Source organism: Marmota marmota, unplaced genomic scaffold (assembly GCF_001458135.2).
Source record: "Marmota marmota marmota unplaced genomic scaffold, marMar, whole genome shotgun sequence".
NCBI lineage: Eukaryota > Metazoa > Chordata > Mammalia > Rodentia > Sciuridae > Marmota > Marmota marmota.
Genome location: NW_026000142.1, coordinates 11,073,265 through 11,090,120, shown reverse-complemented (window position 1 = coordinate 11,090,120; position 16,856 = coordinate 11,073,265). Strand labels below are relative to the sequence as shown.

At 30.6% G+C, this 16,856-nt stretch overlaps 1 protein-coding gene across 3 annotated transcripts in view; it reads left to right on the top strand.

Moving 5' to 3' along the window:
* Window positions 1-16,856, top strand: part of Tfec (transcription factor EC) — a 173,495-nt gene that overhangs the window by 142,220 nt on the left and 14,419 nt on the right. For 2 of the 3 annotated variants that reach the window (XM_048786017.1, XM_015488266.2), the window contains one exon: window positions 16,613-16,727. In XM_048786017.1, coding sequence (XP_048641974.1) covers window positions 16,613-16,727 — 115 coding nt within the window. Of the gene's footprint in view, window positions 1-5,781; window positions 6,340-16,612; window positions 16,728-16,856 lie in introns of those variants that run through there. The other variant, XM_048786018.1, reaches the window with a different exon arrangement.

The following is a 16,856-nucleotide window of genomic DNA, read 5'->3' as shown; positions in this document are numbered from 1 at the left end:
TCTCATGGTGGTTCTCCTTCTCCTATCTTTCTTTCCCCCCTTTTCGTTCAATCTTTACCTGTTGTCTGAATAATTCCACTCACCCTGAAAATGGATTTCAAGTTTCTTCTCTAAGATGCTTTCCCTGGTGATTCTCTGTCTGGATTTGATGCCTATTCTCTGAGTTTTTATGGCAATGTTTATATCACATGGGGTATAAAACTGCACTCCTTATACTGTTTTCATAGCACATCTTCCTTTTTTAAATATTCACTTAATTTTTCTTATTCTCCAGTTCATTAATTGTTTGATGAAAATGGCTTGTCTTATTCATATTTACGTACCTAGCTTCTAAGATGATTTTCTGCAAAATTCTAGTACAGGTTTTGAGCAAAATTATGAGTCAATGAATAATTCAGTCATCCAGCCCTTGGTATTCATGGTTCTGCCATTCATATAGAGTTTGAGTTCCATGAGAGCAGATACTTTATAGTCATGACCATTGTGTTTCCAGTTCTTACAACAAAACCTCACAATAAGCATCATTTAATAAGTATTTGTTAAATTAATATATGAATAGTGATATGATTTATTGCAAAATTATCTGAAAGTATCTGAACATTTGATTTAAATTTGCCAAAATCTTGCTTAGAAGATAACATTGATGGAATCTTAAGATATTTTTTCAAACTTAATGGAGTTTACTCCTGGTTGTTTCTGCACATTTTATAAAGATTAGCAATACTACATTCATATAAATCAGCCTTCACACGATTTTTGAGTTTATATCATATTTTAAAATTTTACTGAAGAGAATATAATTGGATAAAAAATATTTAGAGCAATCGCAGGGAGAGAGACAGAACGAGAGAGAGAGAGAGAGAGAGAGAGAGAATCATTTTCTTTTAAAAAATATAAACTTTTAAGATATTCTTTAGCTTAAGTCTTCTTTGCAGTAGAAGGAATATTATTTTAGAAAGGAGCTGAGGATGAGAATAGAAAGTTGACTGAAGTTACAACTATTGAGCCAGTGTTAGGAGTCCAATCCTGCCTCTGCCACTCACTAACTATGTGACTTGGGATGAGGTATTGATCATCTAACAGTTTCTTCATCTGTTTAATTCAGATAATAATAGTACCTACCTTGTGCGTTGTTGTGACAATTAAATGACCCAGTGTATGCAAAGCACTTAAAAGGGTGCCTGGCACATTTCATGTACTATGTAGGTATTTTATATTGTTACTGTTTAATGAATAGTTTTGTTGTTTATTGCTATTGTTATTAGTATTCATCAGAGAAGGTAGAATAATATGTCTCCACATATTCTGTATCCACATCCTCTAGCCAGCTAAAAATTGACCATTGACATTTAGACATCTATCTGTAAGAGAAAATCAAAACATTTTAAAAGAAAAATGATGCTTATATGAAATCATCTCTCTATATGTTAAATTTATGGGCTCTGGGATGAAATACTTCATGTGAAACAGTATTTTTATCACTACTGATTTCCAAAAGAGTATCTTTCTCCATTGTCACCTGAGAATTCATGGAAGCAAATGGACCAGAGTGTCAGGGTGACCTCCATTTTCAGTTCTAAAGTATTCTGAGTTTTTACATATATATAACCTCAATTTAAACATATTAAAACAACTTAAAGTTACTAGAATTATTCTCTGTAACTTCAGAGTGAAGGTCTACTTTTATCATTATACACATTATTTTAAGCATATATTTTATAAAATTTATATTTTGCTAGATGGAAAACATTTTTGAGAATATAATGGGTATGGAATCAAGTTTTAAAGAGGAAAGAACAGACTCTCCTTTGCTAGTGCGCGCGCGCACACACACACACACACACACACACACACACAAATAATGTTTCCAAACCCAAGGAAGGCAATGAGACTGAAATGCTGAAATAAATAATTTGATGATTTAAAAAAGAAAGAAATTTAATTTGTTTATCAAAAGGTGTTTTCTTCTGCACTTTCAAAACAGAGATAACAGAAAAATATTAATAAGCATTTGTTGGTGCAGACCAAAGCTTATATCATGTCACTGAGAATATTATAGAGTTCATTCTAGTATCTTTTTCTGTCTGTACCTCTGTCTGTCTCTTGGGGTATTTGATCTCTACATACATGCATGTAATTATATAGTTAATCCAACACAACATTTTCTATGATTTAATCTTTATATTTTCTATTTGAGCTCAGCATGTTGTCTAACATCTTCATGCGGTCATGATTCAGTTTTGACTATTTTACCATGACTAATAGCTATGAGATTTAGAGGCTCTGCACCTTTGTACAGGACAGAAAAAGAGCACAACAAAAGAACATATAAATTTATTTTTTAGTCAATAACTGGAGCTTAAATATAAACTTAAAAAAGAAAAAGAAAGATATAACAGGCCTCACCCTACTTTAAAGTATGTGGCAAACTTCTGTGTTGAAATCAGTCCAAATTCCTAGAACAATATTCCATGAAGGCATGATATCTTATCTCCTATTCAACTGCTGTTGCTGTCTCGTTCATTTATTTATCAGAAAAAAAAAATTTATCACTGAGAGTATTTAAAGTTTTTCCACACTTTTTGAAGAATTATTCTTAGTTTGTCTGTTTACAGGTTAAGACCTTTTAGAAAACATAAGAAAAAAAGGAAAATGATACATTTTAATTAATTAATTTTTTAGACTGACAAAGATTCTTCATCAGTAAATCAATGGGCTGGACTATATTGTGGTAGATATTTTAAATTTAGGGCCTTAAGAAACAGTTCAGGAAAGCATCCCTTTTCTTCATTAATTGCTAAACAGACTAATATAAGAAGTATTTCTTCCTTCATTTCCTCTGGCATGCAGGACTCCTTGTGTAACAAGTCATTAATACTAATATTATCTGCCAAAGTTCAGATGAAATTAAAATTAAAATCTATTTTTTTTAGGATGAAGTGATATATTTGTCTATCTTTTCTTCCTTCAGATTTTTAAATAGCATAGTTGCATGAAAACCAATTTTATAGATAAATATATTACTAAAGCTAATTTCCCTGTATAATTTCACAACATGAGGATACTATTTAACTTCTGTATTCGAGGAAATGATATTAATTTCATACAGTTTTATTTTTCCCTGCATGTGGTACTTACTTCACTTAAGTCATATATTGAAACATTTTTAGTCAAACTATCTTACCTGTCTTGCAAAGGTGGTATATAATGGCTTACTCAGGGCAAACTGGTGGTAATGACTATCAGAAATTTGTTTTTGATCTACAGAACATACTTTTACAAAGATAGCTACTACTGGCCTATCTGTATTTATATAAAAAATATCTATTGCCCAAACAATCAATGATCATCGATAATTCTAGATCTACATATTAAACCAAGCAGTTCAATTAATAAAATATTTTTAAATACATACAATATGCAAAGCATACTACTCAGCTATGTGAGACTGAACTTTGAATGAGACACATCAAGAGATGTCCCATAGCGAGATACCCCTGGGAGTTAGGGAGAGAATTGGTGTGGATCTTGATGTGATGCTCAAGTTCTAATCTAAATGTTGCACACATCACTTATTCTAGCTTTACTGTATTTTCTCTTTTTGCATTATGGGACTAGTTAAAAATATTTGTCTCTGTGGCATTTTAAATTTATACCCTAGTGGACACCATGTGTGTATTTTGAATGCCAGAGAGTTGCCTTGGGGCCCAAATGAATGAGAAATCATGCAAAAATGAGAGTTCCTAAAGACATGTTTTAAGAAGAGATGATGTTTTAAGAGTGGATGTTTAAGAGTGGATGTTTCTGATTAATTTAAGCCATCCTGGTATCCCTATCACCTTTTCCAGAAATGATTTTAATAATGGGCTTATGCTGCATTCTTGGCATAGCCAAGGACTGCTAAGAAGTTTCCTTCAGTATATAAAGTAGTCTCAAGAGAGAGAGAGGGTCTTTTCCCTCTCCCTGATGTTATAGGACAATGTGACTTATGGAGTGTCTGTAGCCCTGTGATTTCCAAAGGGTAGACAAGTTGAGGAAAATCAAAGAAATAAAAGACATACAAAGAAATATTGTTTCTAGCCCCCTAGAGAATTGTTTGCCTTTGAATTTCACATTATGTACGTTTTAAATTATTATTGGATAAGCTATTTGTGTCAGGGTTTTCTGATTCTCATAATCAACATGGTTCCTAGAAGATGTGTTTAGACAGGCGTGACAACCTCTGAGAAAAAGTGCTTCTTTTTGCCCTTAGTTACAGTTAAAGCCCTGGGATAATTCTTACTGAAGCAACTTCTATCAAATATTTATCCATAAGCTAATTTCTCTCTCCACCCTAGTGCTGTGGGTTGAGCAGCCCCACACCACAAATTACTTAGATTAAGAATCAGGGAAGCAGGATTTGTCACCAAAGTAAATGTAAATTGGGCTAAATCAACAGACATTGTAGCAAGTTTCAAAATGGAAGCTATTTTCAATAGTAATAATTATTATCAATTAATTGTTCACCAACTATGTGATGAATGTTTTTCTGAGTACTATATTTTGAGTGTATTTTTCAGACTTATCACAAAATACGCAAGGTTTTGAGCAATCTATTGAGTATACTGTTAGTCACTTTGGGGATCCTTTGCTGTGGCCTGAGCAGAAAAGTTTGGAGGTTACTAAGTTAAGATTTATCCAAAGACCAGTACTACACATAGACTTAACTAACTTGCAAAGCTGTTAAGGAGGAGTGGGATTTGTGGAGGTCCTTCAAATTCATCATGTTGGAGGAAGTAGTTGAGGATTTTATGGATCCATTTAGCACAGGTATTTCTGACCCATCAATGAATGCTGAGCGACTAGAGTTTCTGATCAATTTCTGTTTGATCAAGAGAGTTAGCCACCTGTCCAAGCAATTAGTTCCATTGTAACTTTCATGTAAACTGGACTGAACAGAGACAAAATGCAAGAAGCATCCAGCCAAATCTCTGCTTGCTTGGATGCAACCTCCCAGTCTCTTCTCCTTATCATCAATGGTATTTTTCTCTTCTCCATTTCAACCATCCCTCACGTGCTCATATTCTAGATATATTGCCATTTTTTTCTGTATCATTTTTATTACATCTAATTTTTTTAGAGGACTTCTAGTGTTCCTAGCTCACTAATTGTTTAAGCCCCTTGAGATGCCAAACCATTTGGTTCTATTACTGTTTTCAATTGCTATTACTTCCCTCTGGCAATATTTAAAAAATTTTTTTCTTTAAATTGTCTCAAGTACTGGGTCTGCCACTATAATCAATTCTCTCGTAAACACTGAATATAATACTTCTCACCATCTCCTCTCCTAAAACAATGGCCTGTTCATTATTTTATTCATACCACCTAGCACAGTACCTAGCACACCATAGTTGCTCAGCAAATACATATTAGCTAAATTAGTAAAAATGCATACATATATTGGAAATAACTTTTATCACAATTTCTATAAGGAATACTGTTGATGGATAAAAGACAGCGGCAACAAAGATAAGCACAACAATTATAATTGCTACTACATATTTGTTACTATGTGACAAGGATTTGGCAAAACTCTTTTGATGAAAACTGCATTTAATCTTTACAACAAATCTATGAGGTAGAGACATAATTTTATAAAAGAGGAGAAAGGTTTAGAGAAATTTAGAAACTTACTGAAGTTCATACGTTTAGTTAAGAGCAAAACAGAGGCTTGAATCTAGTCTTATATAAAAATCAAATGCAATGAGTTTACCCATTCTGCTGTGCCAACACATACAAGAATGAGGTCTTCCACAGAATTATAGAATTATAAATTTGAAAGGACCTGAGATAGACCTGATCCTCTGACATACTCCATCTAAACGATTGTTTAGCCTCTGAGTTTAGATCTGTCTTTATGTAATTTCCACTCATTGATCTATCTCTCCCCTTTTTTTCAGAGATGCAGGTGTACGGAATAATTTAGTTCTTTTAGCATATATAGGTATTTTTCAATCAAGTATTTGTAAGTGCTGGTGGCATTTGGCAATCTAAGAAAACTGTTATAGTTCAAGACCATTCCAGAGATGAGGACTGAGTAAATATTAACAACTTCCCCCCACCCCATGCTTAGCTGGAACTTGAAAGGACTGCATAACATCAATGAGCAAGCTTCTGTCAGTCACAATCTAGACCAGATTAGTCTTAAAGTCCAAGGAAGAAGCAAAGTTCACCTTAGTGCTGAAATTTTTGCACCTTCTCCTAGTTATTGTTTGCAAGTTTAAGGAAAAGAAAATGATGAAGGAGAAAGAGAAAACCATTGCTATTGTGAAGGTTATAGACCCTTCAAAGCTAAAACTGGTGAGCAAGTGCATTTTGGAATTCTTACAGTGTTTGGAGATGAATCCAGCTTAAATACTGAATATAAATTTATAAATTTGTACTCAATAAAATAAGGTATGTAGAAGTTGAGCTTTGGAATATGTAAAGTACTATTTACTTCATTAACAGGCTTGTTTATTTATAATATTGCTTTCAGTGCTCTGAGCTACATCTAAAAATATTGCTATATTCTATTTGGTTAAAAATTACTAAAATTTTATTATGATTTTTATATAAAAAAGATGAGGGTCTAGTACTTGTCTCTTGTAATGTTTATATTAAATTAACAATTTTATTAATTTAATATAGACAATGTGCATGTACAATATATGATGCAAAAATACTTACAAGTTTTCATTTTTCTGTTTTTTTTTTCACTTTTCAATTTATGTTATAAACCAGTTTGTAAGAGACAAGGGGTCTCCCAATGTAGTCCAACTAATTATTTTTCTTTACTCATCAGAAACAAGAAACTATAAGAGCAATAACAACATTGTGGGATTTTTCTGGTCAATGTTTGTCATTGACACCTCACAGTGATATTTAAACTAATAAAATCAAGTTAGAGGGAAAGAAGTGATAAGTAGTCAAAAACTGGGAAAAGCGAGTTTCCTACAACTAAATGAACAAGCACCCAAAAGTAAGGAAATTAATCTTTCTTCATATGACTTTTTCATGTGTGTGACCACCACAGTACACAAACTGCCTTACAGTGTTTCTCTTTTTACCTGAATTTTATATTTTTTAATATATACAGTTGCTCAATGTATTAGTCTCCTGCTCATTTTTATGATTTTCAGTTCACAATAAATGTCTTCACAGAAAAACAAGACAAAGGATCTAAAAAACTTGAAATCTTCCATCAGCTTTCCTTAAATCTCATGAAATATTACACATGATATATTACAAATACACATACTCATATATAAAAATCTGATTTTTTTTCCTCTTGCTTTTCATACTGAGAATTTACCTGAGAATATAATGTGTAACTATATAAAATGCTTTCACATTTTTTGTATTTATAGTGAAATTATCTGGGATAGTACATACATATATGTATATACACACATACTTACCTCTAGAAAATTCTGAGGTAAGGAAATTTCTCTTTAGAAAACTATTTCTGTGGTTGCATTTTGGTAGTAAAGAAATATTTTGTCAAAATATTTATTTGTCTTTTTAAAAAAGTCTATGAAATGTATATTTTATGGGTAGAATTATTTTATATTAAAATAGGTTAAAATTTAGTTAAAACTTATTTGGGACTGTAAAGAAGACTCTAGTTGAAGAATTTTTCCTTCTTTCCAAACTCTTACACTACTTTTAAGTTGTTGTCATTTCTACATTTATTATCAACCTTGATAGATAGCATTGGCTTCTCTGCTCTTTTTTATTTTTGTTGTTTTATAATTATACATAATAGTGAAAGTTATATTTTTTCACATGCACGAAATGGAACAATATAAATAAATCAATTTTGATCTCTCTGTTCTTCCTTTGTTTCCACCTCTACTCTAGTGTTTTTCACTAGGAAGTATAGCAAACTTATTTAGTTGCTTTTAATTTTGTAAATGTGAAGTTACATGAAGTTACGTATGGCATATTGTAACTTGCATGTTTTCTCTATTATATTCTTTATGAAGAAGTAGGCTTATTTCTATGAACACATCACATTTAGTCTCTTACCTTATTATTTATTATTTTGGCTAGAATTTTATACACAAAGTTGACTGTCAAAAGGAATGATGTAAAATAGATGAATTAGAATATTTTCTCAATTAAGAGTCAAATTTGCTGTAATGTTTGGATATGTTTGTTACCAAATTAAGAAAGCTCCCTTGTCTTCCTAATAAAGTAAGAATCTTATCATAATGGGACTAACTTTTATCAAATACTTTTTCTGAATTTATGGAAATGATCATACATTTATTTTTCTCTTTTAATATCATAAAGTTCACTTAAGGGAAATCCAACTTCATTATGGAATATTACCTTGCTTGTATTATCTTGGATTCAAATTGCTAGTAATATTTTACTTGAGATTTACAGTGATGAGTGAAATGGGCCTATAATTTCCATTCCTCATAATGTCATTGTGTGATTCTGGTCTCAATGAATTGGGACACATTCCATCTTGACTCTATCATTGGAAAGTTTTTGTACAAAAGTGGCATGATATATTTCTTGAAAATATGACATTTCCCCCATAAATCTATCTAGTCCAAATATTTTTCTCATGAAATATGTTCAGTTTGTTTTTATATCTTCAGTAGTCATAAGACCATTGAAGCTATTAATTACTTTTTTGGTCAGCTTTATCAAATATTATTTTTCTAAAAATTTATGCATTTTGTCTAAACCCAATCACAGACAAATTATCATTGGTAGGATCTCAGCATTTTTACTGTGGTAAATTTACCATTTACTATTTTAACCACTTTTAAGTATATAATTCTATGGCATTAAATAAATTCAAAATGTTGTGGAACCATCACCACAATAAATTTTTGTGAATCTTTTCATTATCCCAAACAGAAACTCTATCCATTTGATGATAGCTCTCCTTTTCTCCAACTCTCAGTTCCTGTTGATCTTTATTCTGCTTTGAGTCTCCATGAATGTACTTATTCTAGATATCTCATGTAAATGGAATCATATCTTTTATGTCTGGTCTGTGTCATCTAGTATTATGTTTACAAGGTTCATACATGTAGTAGAATGGATCAGAATTTCACTTACTTTTTAAGGTTGGTGAATATTCTGTTTTGTGTGTATACCGCATTTTGTTTATCCATTCATCTGTTGATGGACATTTGAGTTTATATTTTTTGTCTGTTGTATATATGAACTTTGGTGTACAGTATCTGTTTAAGTCCTTGCTTTAAGCTATTTTGGGTAGAAGTGGAATTGCTGAATCATATGTTAATTCTATAACTTTTGGAGGAACCACCATCTTGCCTTTCACAATGGTTGTAAGTTTTTACATTCCTAACAGCAGTGGACCAGTGTTCTCATTTCTCCACATCCTTTCCAACACTCGCTATTTTGAAAACAGTCATTTTTATAAATGAGAAGTGATATTACATGTGGTTTTGATTTTCATGTCCCTAATGACCTGTGATGTTTGACATCTTCATGTGTTTACTGGTTATTTGTATATCTACTTGGGAGAAATATTTATTCAAGTCCTTTACTTATGTGTGTATAAAGTATATATGAATCTTATACACACATGCTATCATATGATACCCAAATCATGGGCAATAAGAGAAAAAAAGATAAGCATAAATAATACATATGTGTATATACATATACATATATGTACACACAGAAAAAGAGAATGGATATTAATTTTTTCATCAGGTATGATTTACAAATAATTTTTCTTGTGTAGCTATCTTTTCACACTCTTGATATTGTCCTTACTTGTACAAAATTTTGAATTTTGATGAATTCTAATATCTGTAATTTCTTTTGGCATATGTGATTTTGGTATCATATCCAAAAGATCATGGCCAAATCCAGAGACAGGAATCTTTATGTTTTAAGAGTTTTGTAATTTTGTCTCGTATGCTTAGATTAATTTTTGTGTGTAGTGAAAGATAAGGACCCAACTTCATTCTTTTTCTTGTAGATATCCAGTGTAACAAACGCCCACTGTTAGAACTGTTCTTTTCCCGTTGGATCTAGTCTTGGCACTCTTGTGAAAAATTATTTGGATTGAGGATATAGCTCATTTGGTAGAGTGCTTGCCTCACATGTACAAAGACCTGCGTTCTATTCCCAGTACCACAAAAAGAAAAAAAAATTTTGAAAATATATCAGAGAGTTTATTTCTGCTGTTGTCATTATGCTCCATATGTTCGTATATTTGTTTTCATGGCAGAATCACACTGTTTAGGTTATTGTAACAATGTAGTAAATTTTAAAATTCTGAAGTGTGAGACCTCCAACATTTTTTCCTGGTCATTTTAGGGTCTCTTGAGATGCATATGAATTTTTGTATGCATTTTTCTTTTCTTTTTCCTCTTAATTTATTTTTACTTTTTATTAATTGTTTTTAGTTATACACAGTATTAGAATTCATTTTGACATAATAAAAGCATAGAGTTTATATCAAGTTCAAGTGGATGTATTCAATGATAAGGTTCACTGTGGTATATCATGTATGTACATAGAAAAGTTATATCAGATTCACTCTACTGTTTTTCCTTTTCTTATCCTCCCTTCCTTCTCTTCAATCCCCATTCTTCACTCCACTGAACTTCTTTATTTCTTAAAAAAAAATGCAGTTGAGTTTTGGTATGGATTGCATGAATGTGTAGATTGTTTGGGTAGTATTACAATCAACAATATTGTTTTTCCATTCATGAACATGGAATGTCTTTTCATTATTGATATTTTCATTAATTTCTTTCAGTTGTATTTTTTAGTTTTTGGTGTACAAGTATTTAATTTCTTGTCTAAGCATATTCCTAAGTATATCATTCTTCTTTATGTTATTTTAAATGGAATTGTTTTCTTAATTTCTTTATCAGAATGTGCCTCATTAATGTGTAGAAATGCAACTGAGTTTGGTGGCTTGATTTTATGTCCTGTACCTTGACTGAATTCAAGAGTTTCCCCTTGGTAGAATCTTTGGATTTTCAAAATGTATCAAGCCATCTGTGAACAGAAATCATTTTGTTCATTCCTTTTCAATTTGCATGACTTTTGTTTCTTTTTCTGCCTAATTGCTCTGGCTAGAACATCTAATATGATGTTGAATAGAAGTGATGAAAATGGGCATCATTTTCTTACTCCAGAACATACAAGGAAGACTGTTAAATCTCAACTTGTACTGCAGTTATGATTCCTTTTGATTTGAAATATTGTTTATTTAGTCTTCTGTTTTTTAATCGATCTTTCCAGAAGTGTGTTTAGTTTATCTAAATCTAAAATTAATCTATTTTTTATATTATTATTTGAATACACACTTTCTTTAAATATTGTTTTGTCATATTCCAGACATTTCTTTATGTGGTTTTTCAATTTCAGTGTGATTTTATCTTTACCCTTGAGTTGTTTGACAACTTTTAAAAATTTGCCAATATTTTGTAATCCAGTGTTTTATTAATTATGTTGAGCATTTCTTTTGACTGAGTACATATCACTTTTCAAACATTTCATATGTACTTTAGAAAGCTATGTATTTTGTATTCTTGTATATACAACTACACGTATATAGTTTAACATATGGATAGTTGTATATAATATATATGTGTGTGTGTGTGTGTGTGTGTGTATCAGGCGATGCATTTATATGGATATATATATATATTTTTTGATATATATATCGTGCATTTATATGGAGATATATATATATATATATATATATATATATCTCCATATAAATTTATATATATATATATATATATATATATCTCCATATAAATGCATCAGGCCATGCATTTACTTTTATTTGTCAAGTTTTCTATAGCTTTACTAATTATTTTTGTCTGCTAGACTTTTCAAACTATTGCTAAACTATTCCACTATAATGATTGATTATTCATTTTTCTTTATATTCCTAACCATTTTGTGTCACATATTTGAAATTTTTATGCCTGCATGCTAATTATTGTAAGACCTTTTTTTAAAACTTCCTATTTTATATTGACTCTTTTCCTAATAGTGTTTCTAATTTTAAATCCCATTTTCTCTAATATTAATATAGTTTTATTTAATATAAATTTTCGTATAGTTTTTATCTGTGGGTATATTGGATTTCATTATTTCATTCCCAAGTTTTGTATATCCTTTCACTAGGCATATTTGTATCTTGTAAGCTATTTACATTTAGTTCCTATCTTCTTATTCACTATGTTAACCCTTCAGCCAGCTGTTTGACCTATTTACATTGATTATTATTAATTGATATATTTCACCTGCTTCTCACTTTGTTATTTGTGTTTCATATTTTTTAAGAGAGAGAGAGAGAGAGAGAGAGAAGAGACAGAGAGAGAGAATTTTTTAATATTTATTTGTCAGTTTTTTGGTGGACACAACATCTTTATTTTTATGTGGTGCTGAGGATCGAACCCAGCACCCTGCGCATGCCAGGCGAGCGCACTACCGCTTGAGCCACATCCCCATCCCTGTGTTTCATATTTAATATATTTATCTTTGATACTTTCTTATCACTTTTATGTCTTTTGTTTCCATGCTAATTTAATCCACTGATACTGAAATTATCCATAATATCATACCAAGTTATAAGGTTATAGATTTCATTTTATCTTTGTTTTTGTCCCTCATTGCTACTTTTTTTTATTCATGATAACTGCATCATGATATTTGATCAATTTTATTTTACTGTTTTAAAGTCTACCCTTTAATTTCTCTTCTTATTTAGATATATTTCATCCAAACTCTTTTCAGTTTAGTCTTTGTGGGAATAAATCTTCTTAAACATTTTATTTATTTAACATTGTATGCTTAAGAATATTTTTATCCTAGCCTTATATGTGAATAACATTTGCCTGAGATACAATTGTGTTTTTTTTTCTTTCAGTTTCTAAAAATATTGATTTATTTTATCTTTCCATTTAATTTTGTTATTGAAAATTTTTATTAGTCTGATTCCAGATTCCTCACAAATGACTTTTTCCCCCTTTCTTTAGGCTTTTAGATTTTTCTCTTCACTCTTCAGTTTCAGTATGCTATGTCTGGATTTATAGTTTTCCTATTATTTTTGTTTGTTAGCATCACATAGACACTTTGATTTTAAATAAAAATAAAGTAACAATAAAATAAAATAAAAATCGAAAGTTTTTTACTTAGATAATTCTTTGAAATTTATCTCCATTATTTCTTACATTTCACTTCTTCACTTTATCTTTTCCTTTTCTAAGACTACTATCATGTATGTTTTGATTTTAATAAATTCATCCTCTATATTGTTTAACTTTACTTTTATATGTCCTGTGTGTCTTTCACTCTCCTTTCATGTTACTTTAATCTGATATTATACTTTATTAATTATTTTATTCCTTTCCCAATGAATACATTAAGAAATGCTTTTTTTGTTGTTATTTTGCAGGGTTTATTCCCTAAGTAATATATTTTTTCATACTTCCTATTTCTGCTTGGTTCTTATTGGTCTCATTGGTCATTACTACATTTCCTCATTATTATTTTCTATTGTAAACTATTACAAATTCCTTCTCTTATTTGTTTTAGGCTAATTTAAGAAGTTTGGCTTCCTTTGCTTTACTTTTTTTTTCTTTTCATGATATTTATAATGCATATTATTTTAGTTTTGAAATAGACATTTTGCTAGGTGTTTGCAATTTTGCCTATGAGCTTATTTTCTTCAGGAACTACTGGCTATTTTTAATGGAAGTATGTATGTAGAAAGGTCAGACCCAATATATTTCAATTCTTATGATTTCAATAATGGAGATGTGAATACAATCTAGATACCAGGAAATCACTGTTAATCACTCATCACCTCAGAGTAATTTCTCAGATCAGAAGTTCACATTTTTCTATCATAGAGAAATATTGTCTTCTAGAGAAATGTGCTCCACCTTGTTGAATAGATTCTATAGCAAATTTCTTATTTAATGTCTTTAAACGGTGTTTGTTGTTAATAAAAATGTTCATCTATTGCCATGCCAAAGGTTTGCCTTATTGAAAAAGTAATCTGTTTTTTTAATCAAAATAAGTATTTCTTCATGAAATATCTATCCCATTGCCTAATGATCTTTAAAATGAAGTTAAAATTTAGACCGTATTGCCTAAGTAACTTACACCTTTGATAACTGTAGATATAAATTTGCTTCATAAGCTCTTCCAGATGTACATATAATTGTTAAATTTCCACTAACATTGTACTCTTACATCTTTTAATAGAGAAAAGGCACTTTAGATTAGCAAAGTGTATTACATGCTTGGAAATTGAAATCCAATAGTGTAATGATATTCAAAAAGTGATTAGCCATTTACATGAAATAGAATAGTACCTACAGCATAAAATTAAATAGGTTATTAATCATCATGCTTTAGGGCATAAATTAGACAATAACCAAGGTCAAGAGAAGATGTAGCATAGCTATAGTTAAGCAGGATTAGATTCATTATCAGAATTCCAGCTCCATTTCTAAGGAATAAAATTCATTGGCTACTGTCTAACCAGGTAATATGGACCCATGAAGTGCTATAGTTAGGACCCTCTGGCTTTATTGTTACAGTGTGTATGTAGGATAGCTCTTTCTCTTCTGTAACATTTCTGCAATTCGCCACTTCAGTATTGACATCCATCTCAATTCAAGCTCTTCAGAGAAAAGCACTCTATCCCTGGTTCCTTCCCCTCACTCCCTATCCTTTTGTTCAGCGTGTCCATTATGATTCTCCAAAGCATAGTGGAAATGTACAACTCAGGTTGATGATTCCTTATCTCATAGCCAACAAACTTTTCAAAAACAATCTTGGAATGCTGTACTTTTAAAACTGTGACTAAATGACTCACAACATAGGGAAAGCTTTGCTTTTTTCTCCCATCTAAATGTATTTATCAGATACTTCTAATTGTATTTATCTGATACATCTTTCCAATTTGGTCAACTTTGTCCTCATTTTGCACATGAAGAAATTGAGAAGGAATAGATACTTGACTTGAAGAGTACCCTTCCAATTTCCATAAATAAAAACACATTCTGAAACATTAAGTGTGTTTAAAACAAAGGTGATAAAGCCTAATAAAGTCAGTTATGTGGTAGCATATCCTATGATCACAACTACCTGGGAAGTTGAGGCAAGAGAATTATGAGTTCAAGGTCAAGCTGGGCACATAGCAAGATCTTGCCTCAAAATAAAACATTATTTTAAAAGACTGGGGACATAATTCAGTGGTAGAAATTTTTGTCTGTCATTTGTGAAGCCCTGAGTTCAATCTCTAGTATCACCAACAAAACAAAAGAAGGAAATAAAGAAGTATTATATGCACTATAGAAAGGTCTTCATTGACACGTACATATTTTTTTGCATTTAAGTAATTTAAACCATTTTTTTTCAAAATTCTTTTTCCTTAGAAATATATAACATTTATTACATATACTATAGTGGTATATTACCTTAGAAACAAATTTTGATCTTAATATATATTTTGTTTGTATTTATTTCCAGTCTGATTTTATAAGTATCAAATAGTTCTCTCAGGTTGAATTGTAGTTTTACAAAAAGTGGGAAGGTGGAGTTAGATTTTCCATAATAATCTTGTTAAAAACATGTTTGATTATATGTATTGTTCATCGTCCTTTAGGAAAGAAAAAAAATGTTGATACTTAGCTTTTGGCTAATTGCCTAGAAGTGGAATGAAAACCTTTAGAATGGAAATATTTTAAAATTTAAGATCTTACATTGAAAATGTAGCTTGTTGTGGAGTAATAGTATCCACTTGGAATATGAATATTGTTTAAATTTAATTTTCTTGGAAGATCAAGTCCATAAGCATGTTTTAAATAATGAATTGGTACAGTTTTGAATTGTGTATAAAAGGCCTTAGCTTTTCTAAAAATATGTTCTTAAGAAGGACTTCATGAATAGCAGTGTTGTTATATTTGGATGTACTCTATATTCACTAGAGACAGAAGTAGTTTTAGAATAGTTTTGGTTACCAACTGGCATATTTATAATAATCTAGAACATTAAGTGTGCAATGAGAACTCTTCCAGGAAGGAGAGTTCCTCACTTAATTAGCAGTGTAAAATGCCTCTTGACTGTGAGTTTCTGGTAGCATTGACGGCATTCAGAAGCCTCTCAGATATTCAACCATTATACCTAATTTGTGGTGCAGAAGGAACTTTCCATTTTTGCTAAGATGTGTATTGATTTTTGTCCAAAATGATAATTTTAATTGTATTCATTTATAACCATATCTTATGCTGGCTCAAACTTCCATAGCTTTGTAAATATTAATCAGAATTTTCCTTCATGCATGAACTGATTTCTTTTTTTGTTTAAGTATAAATAGATTTTTTCAGCATATCTTATCCACAAGCATTTCATAATGTATTTAAAAATAGTTAATGCATACTCACCTTCTTATTTAAAATTAAAACACTATATATTCCCATTATTGTTATTATTATTATTATTAACAAACCAACAAATTTAAAATAAAGATTTTTAAAGTCTACAACTAACTAAATGTATCCATGTGCACAGAGGTGTTTGATTGATTGATCTTTTTCTTATTCCTCTAAAGTTATCTGGAAATATTTTGGATGTTTATAGTGGCGAGCCCGGGATTTCACCAGTTAATATGGGGCTTACAAGTGCTTCCTGTCCAAGTGGTTTACCAATGAAAAGAGAAATTACAGGTAATGTTACTTTTATATTTTTATTCTGTTTAACTTTTATTAGCTACAACAAATATGAGAGACATGCTTGATCATATTAAATAGAATTTCTAAAGAATATCAAGATATTTGGCTAAAAAGGAAGCAAAT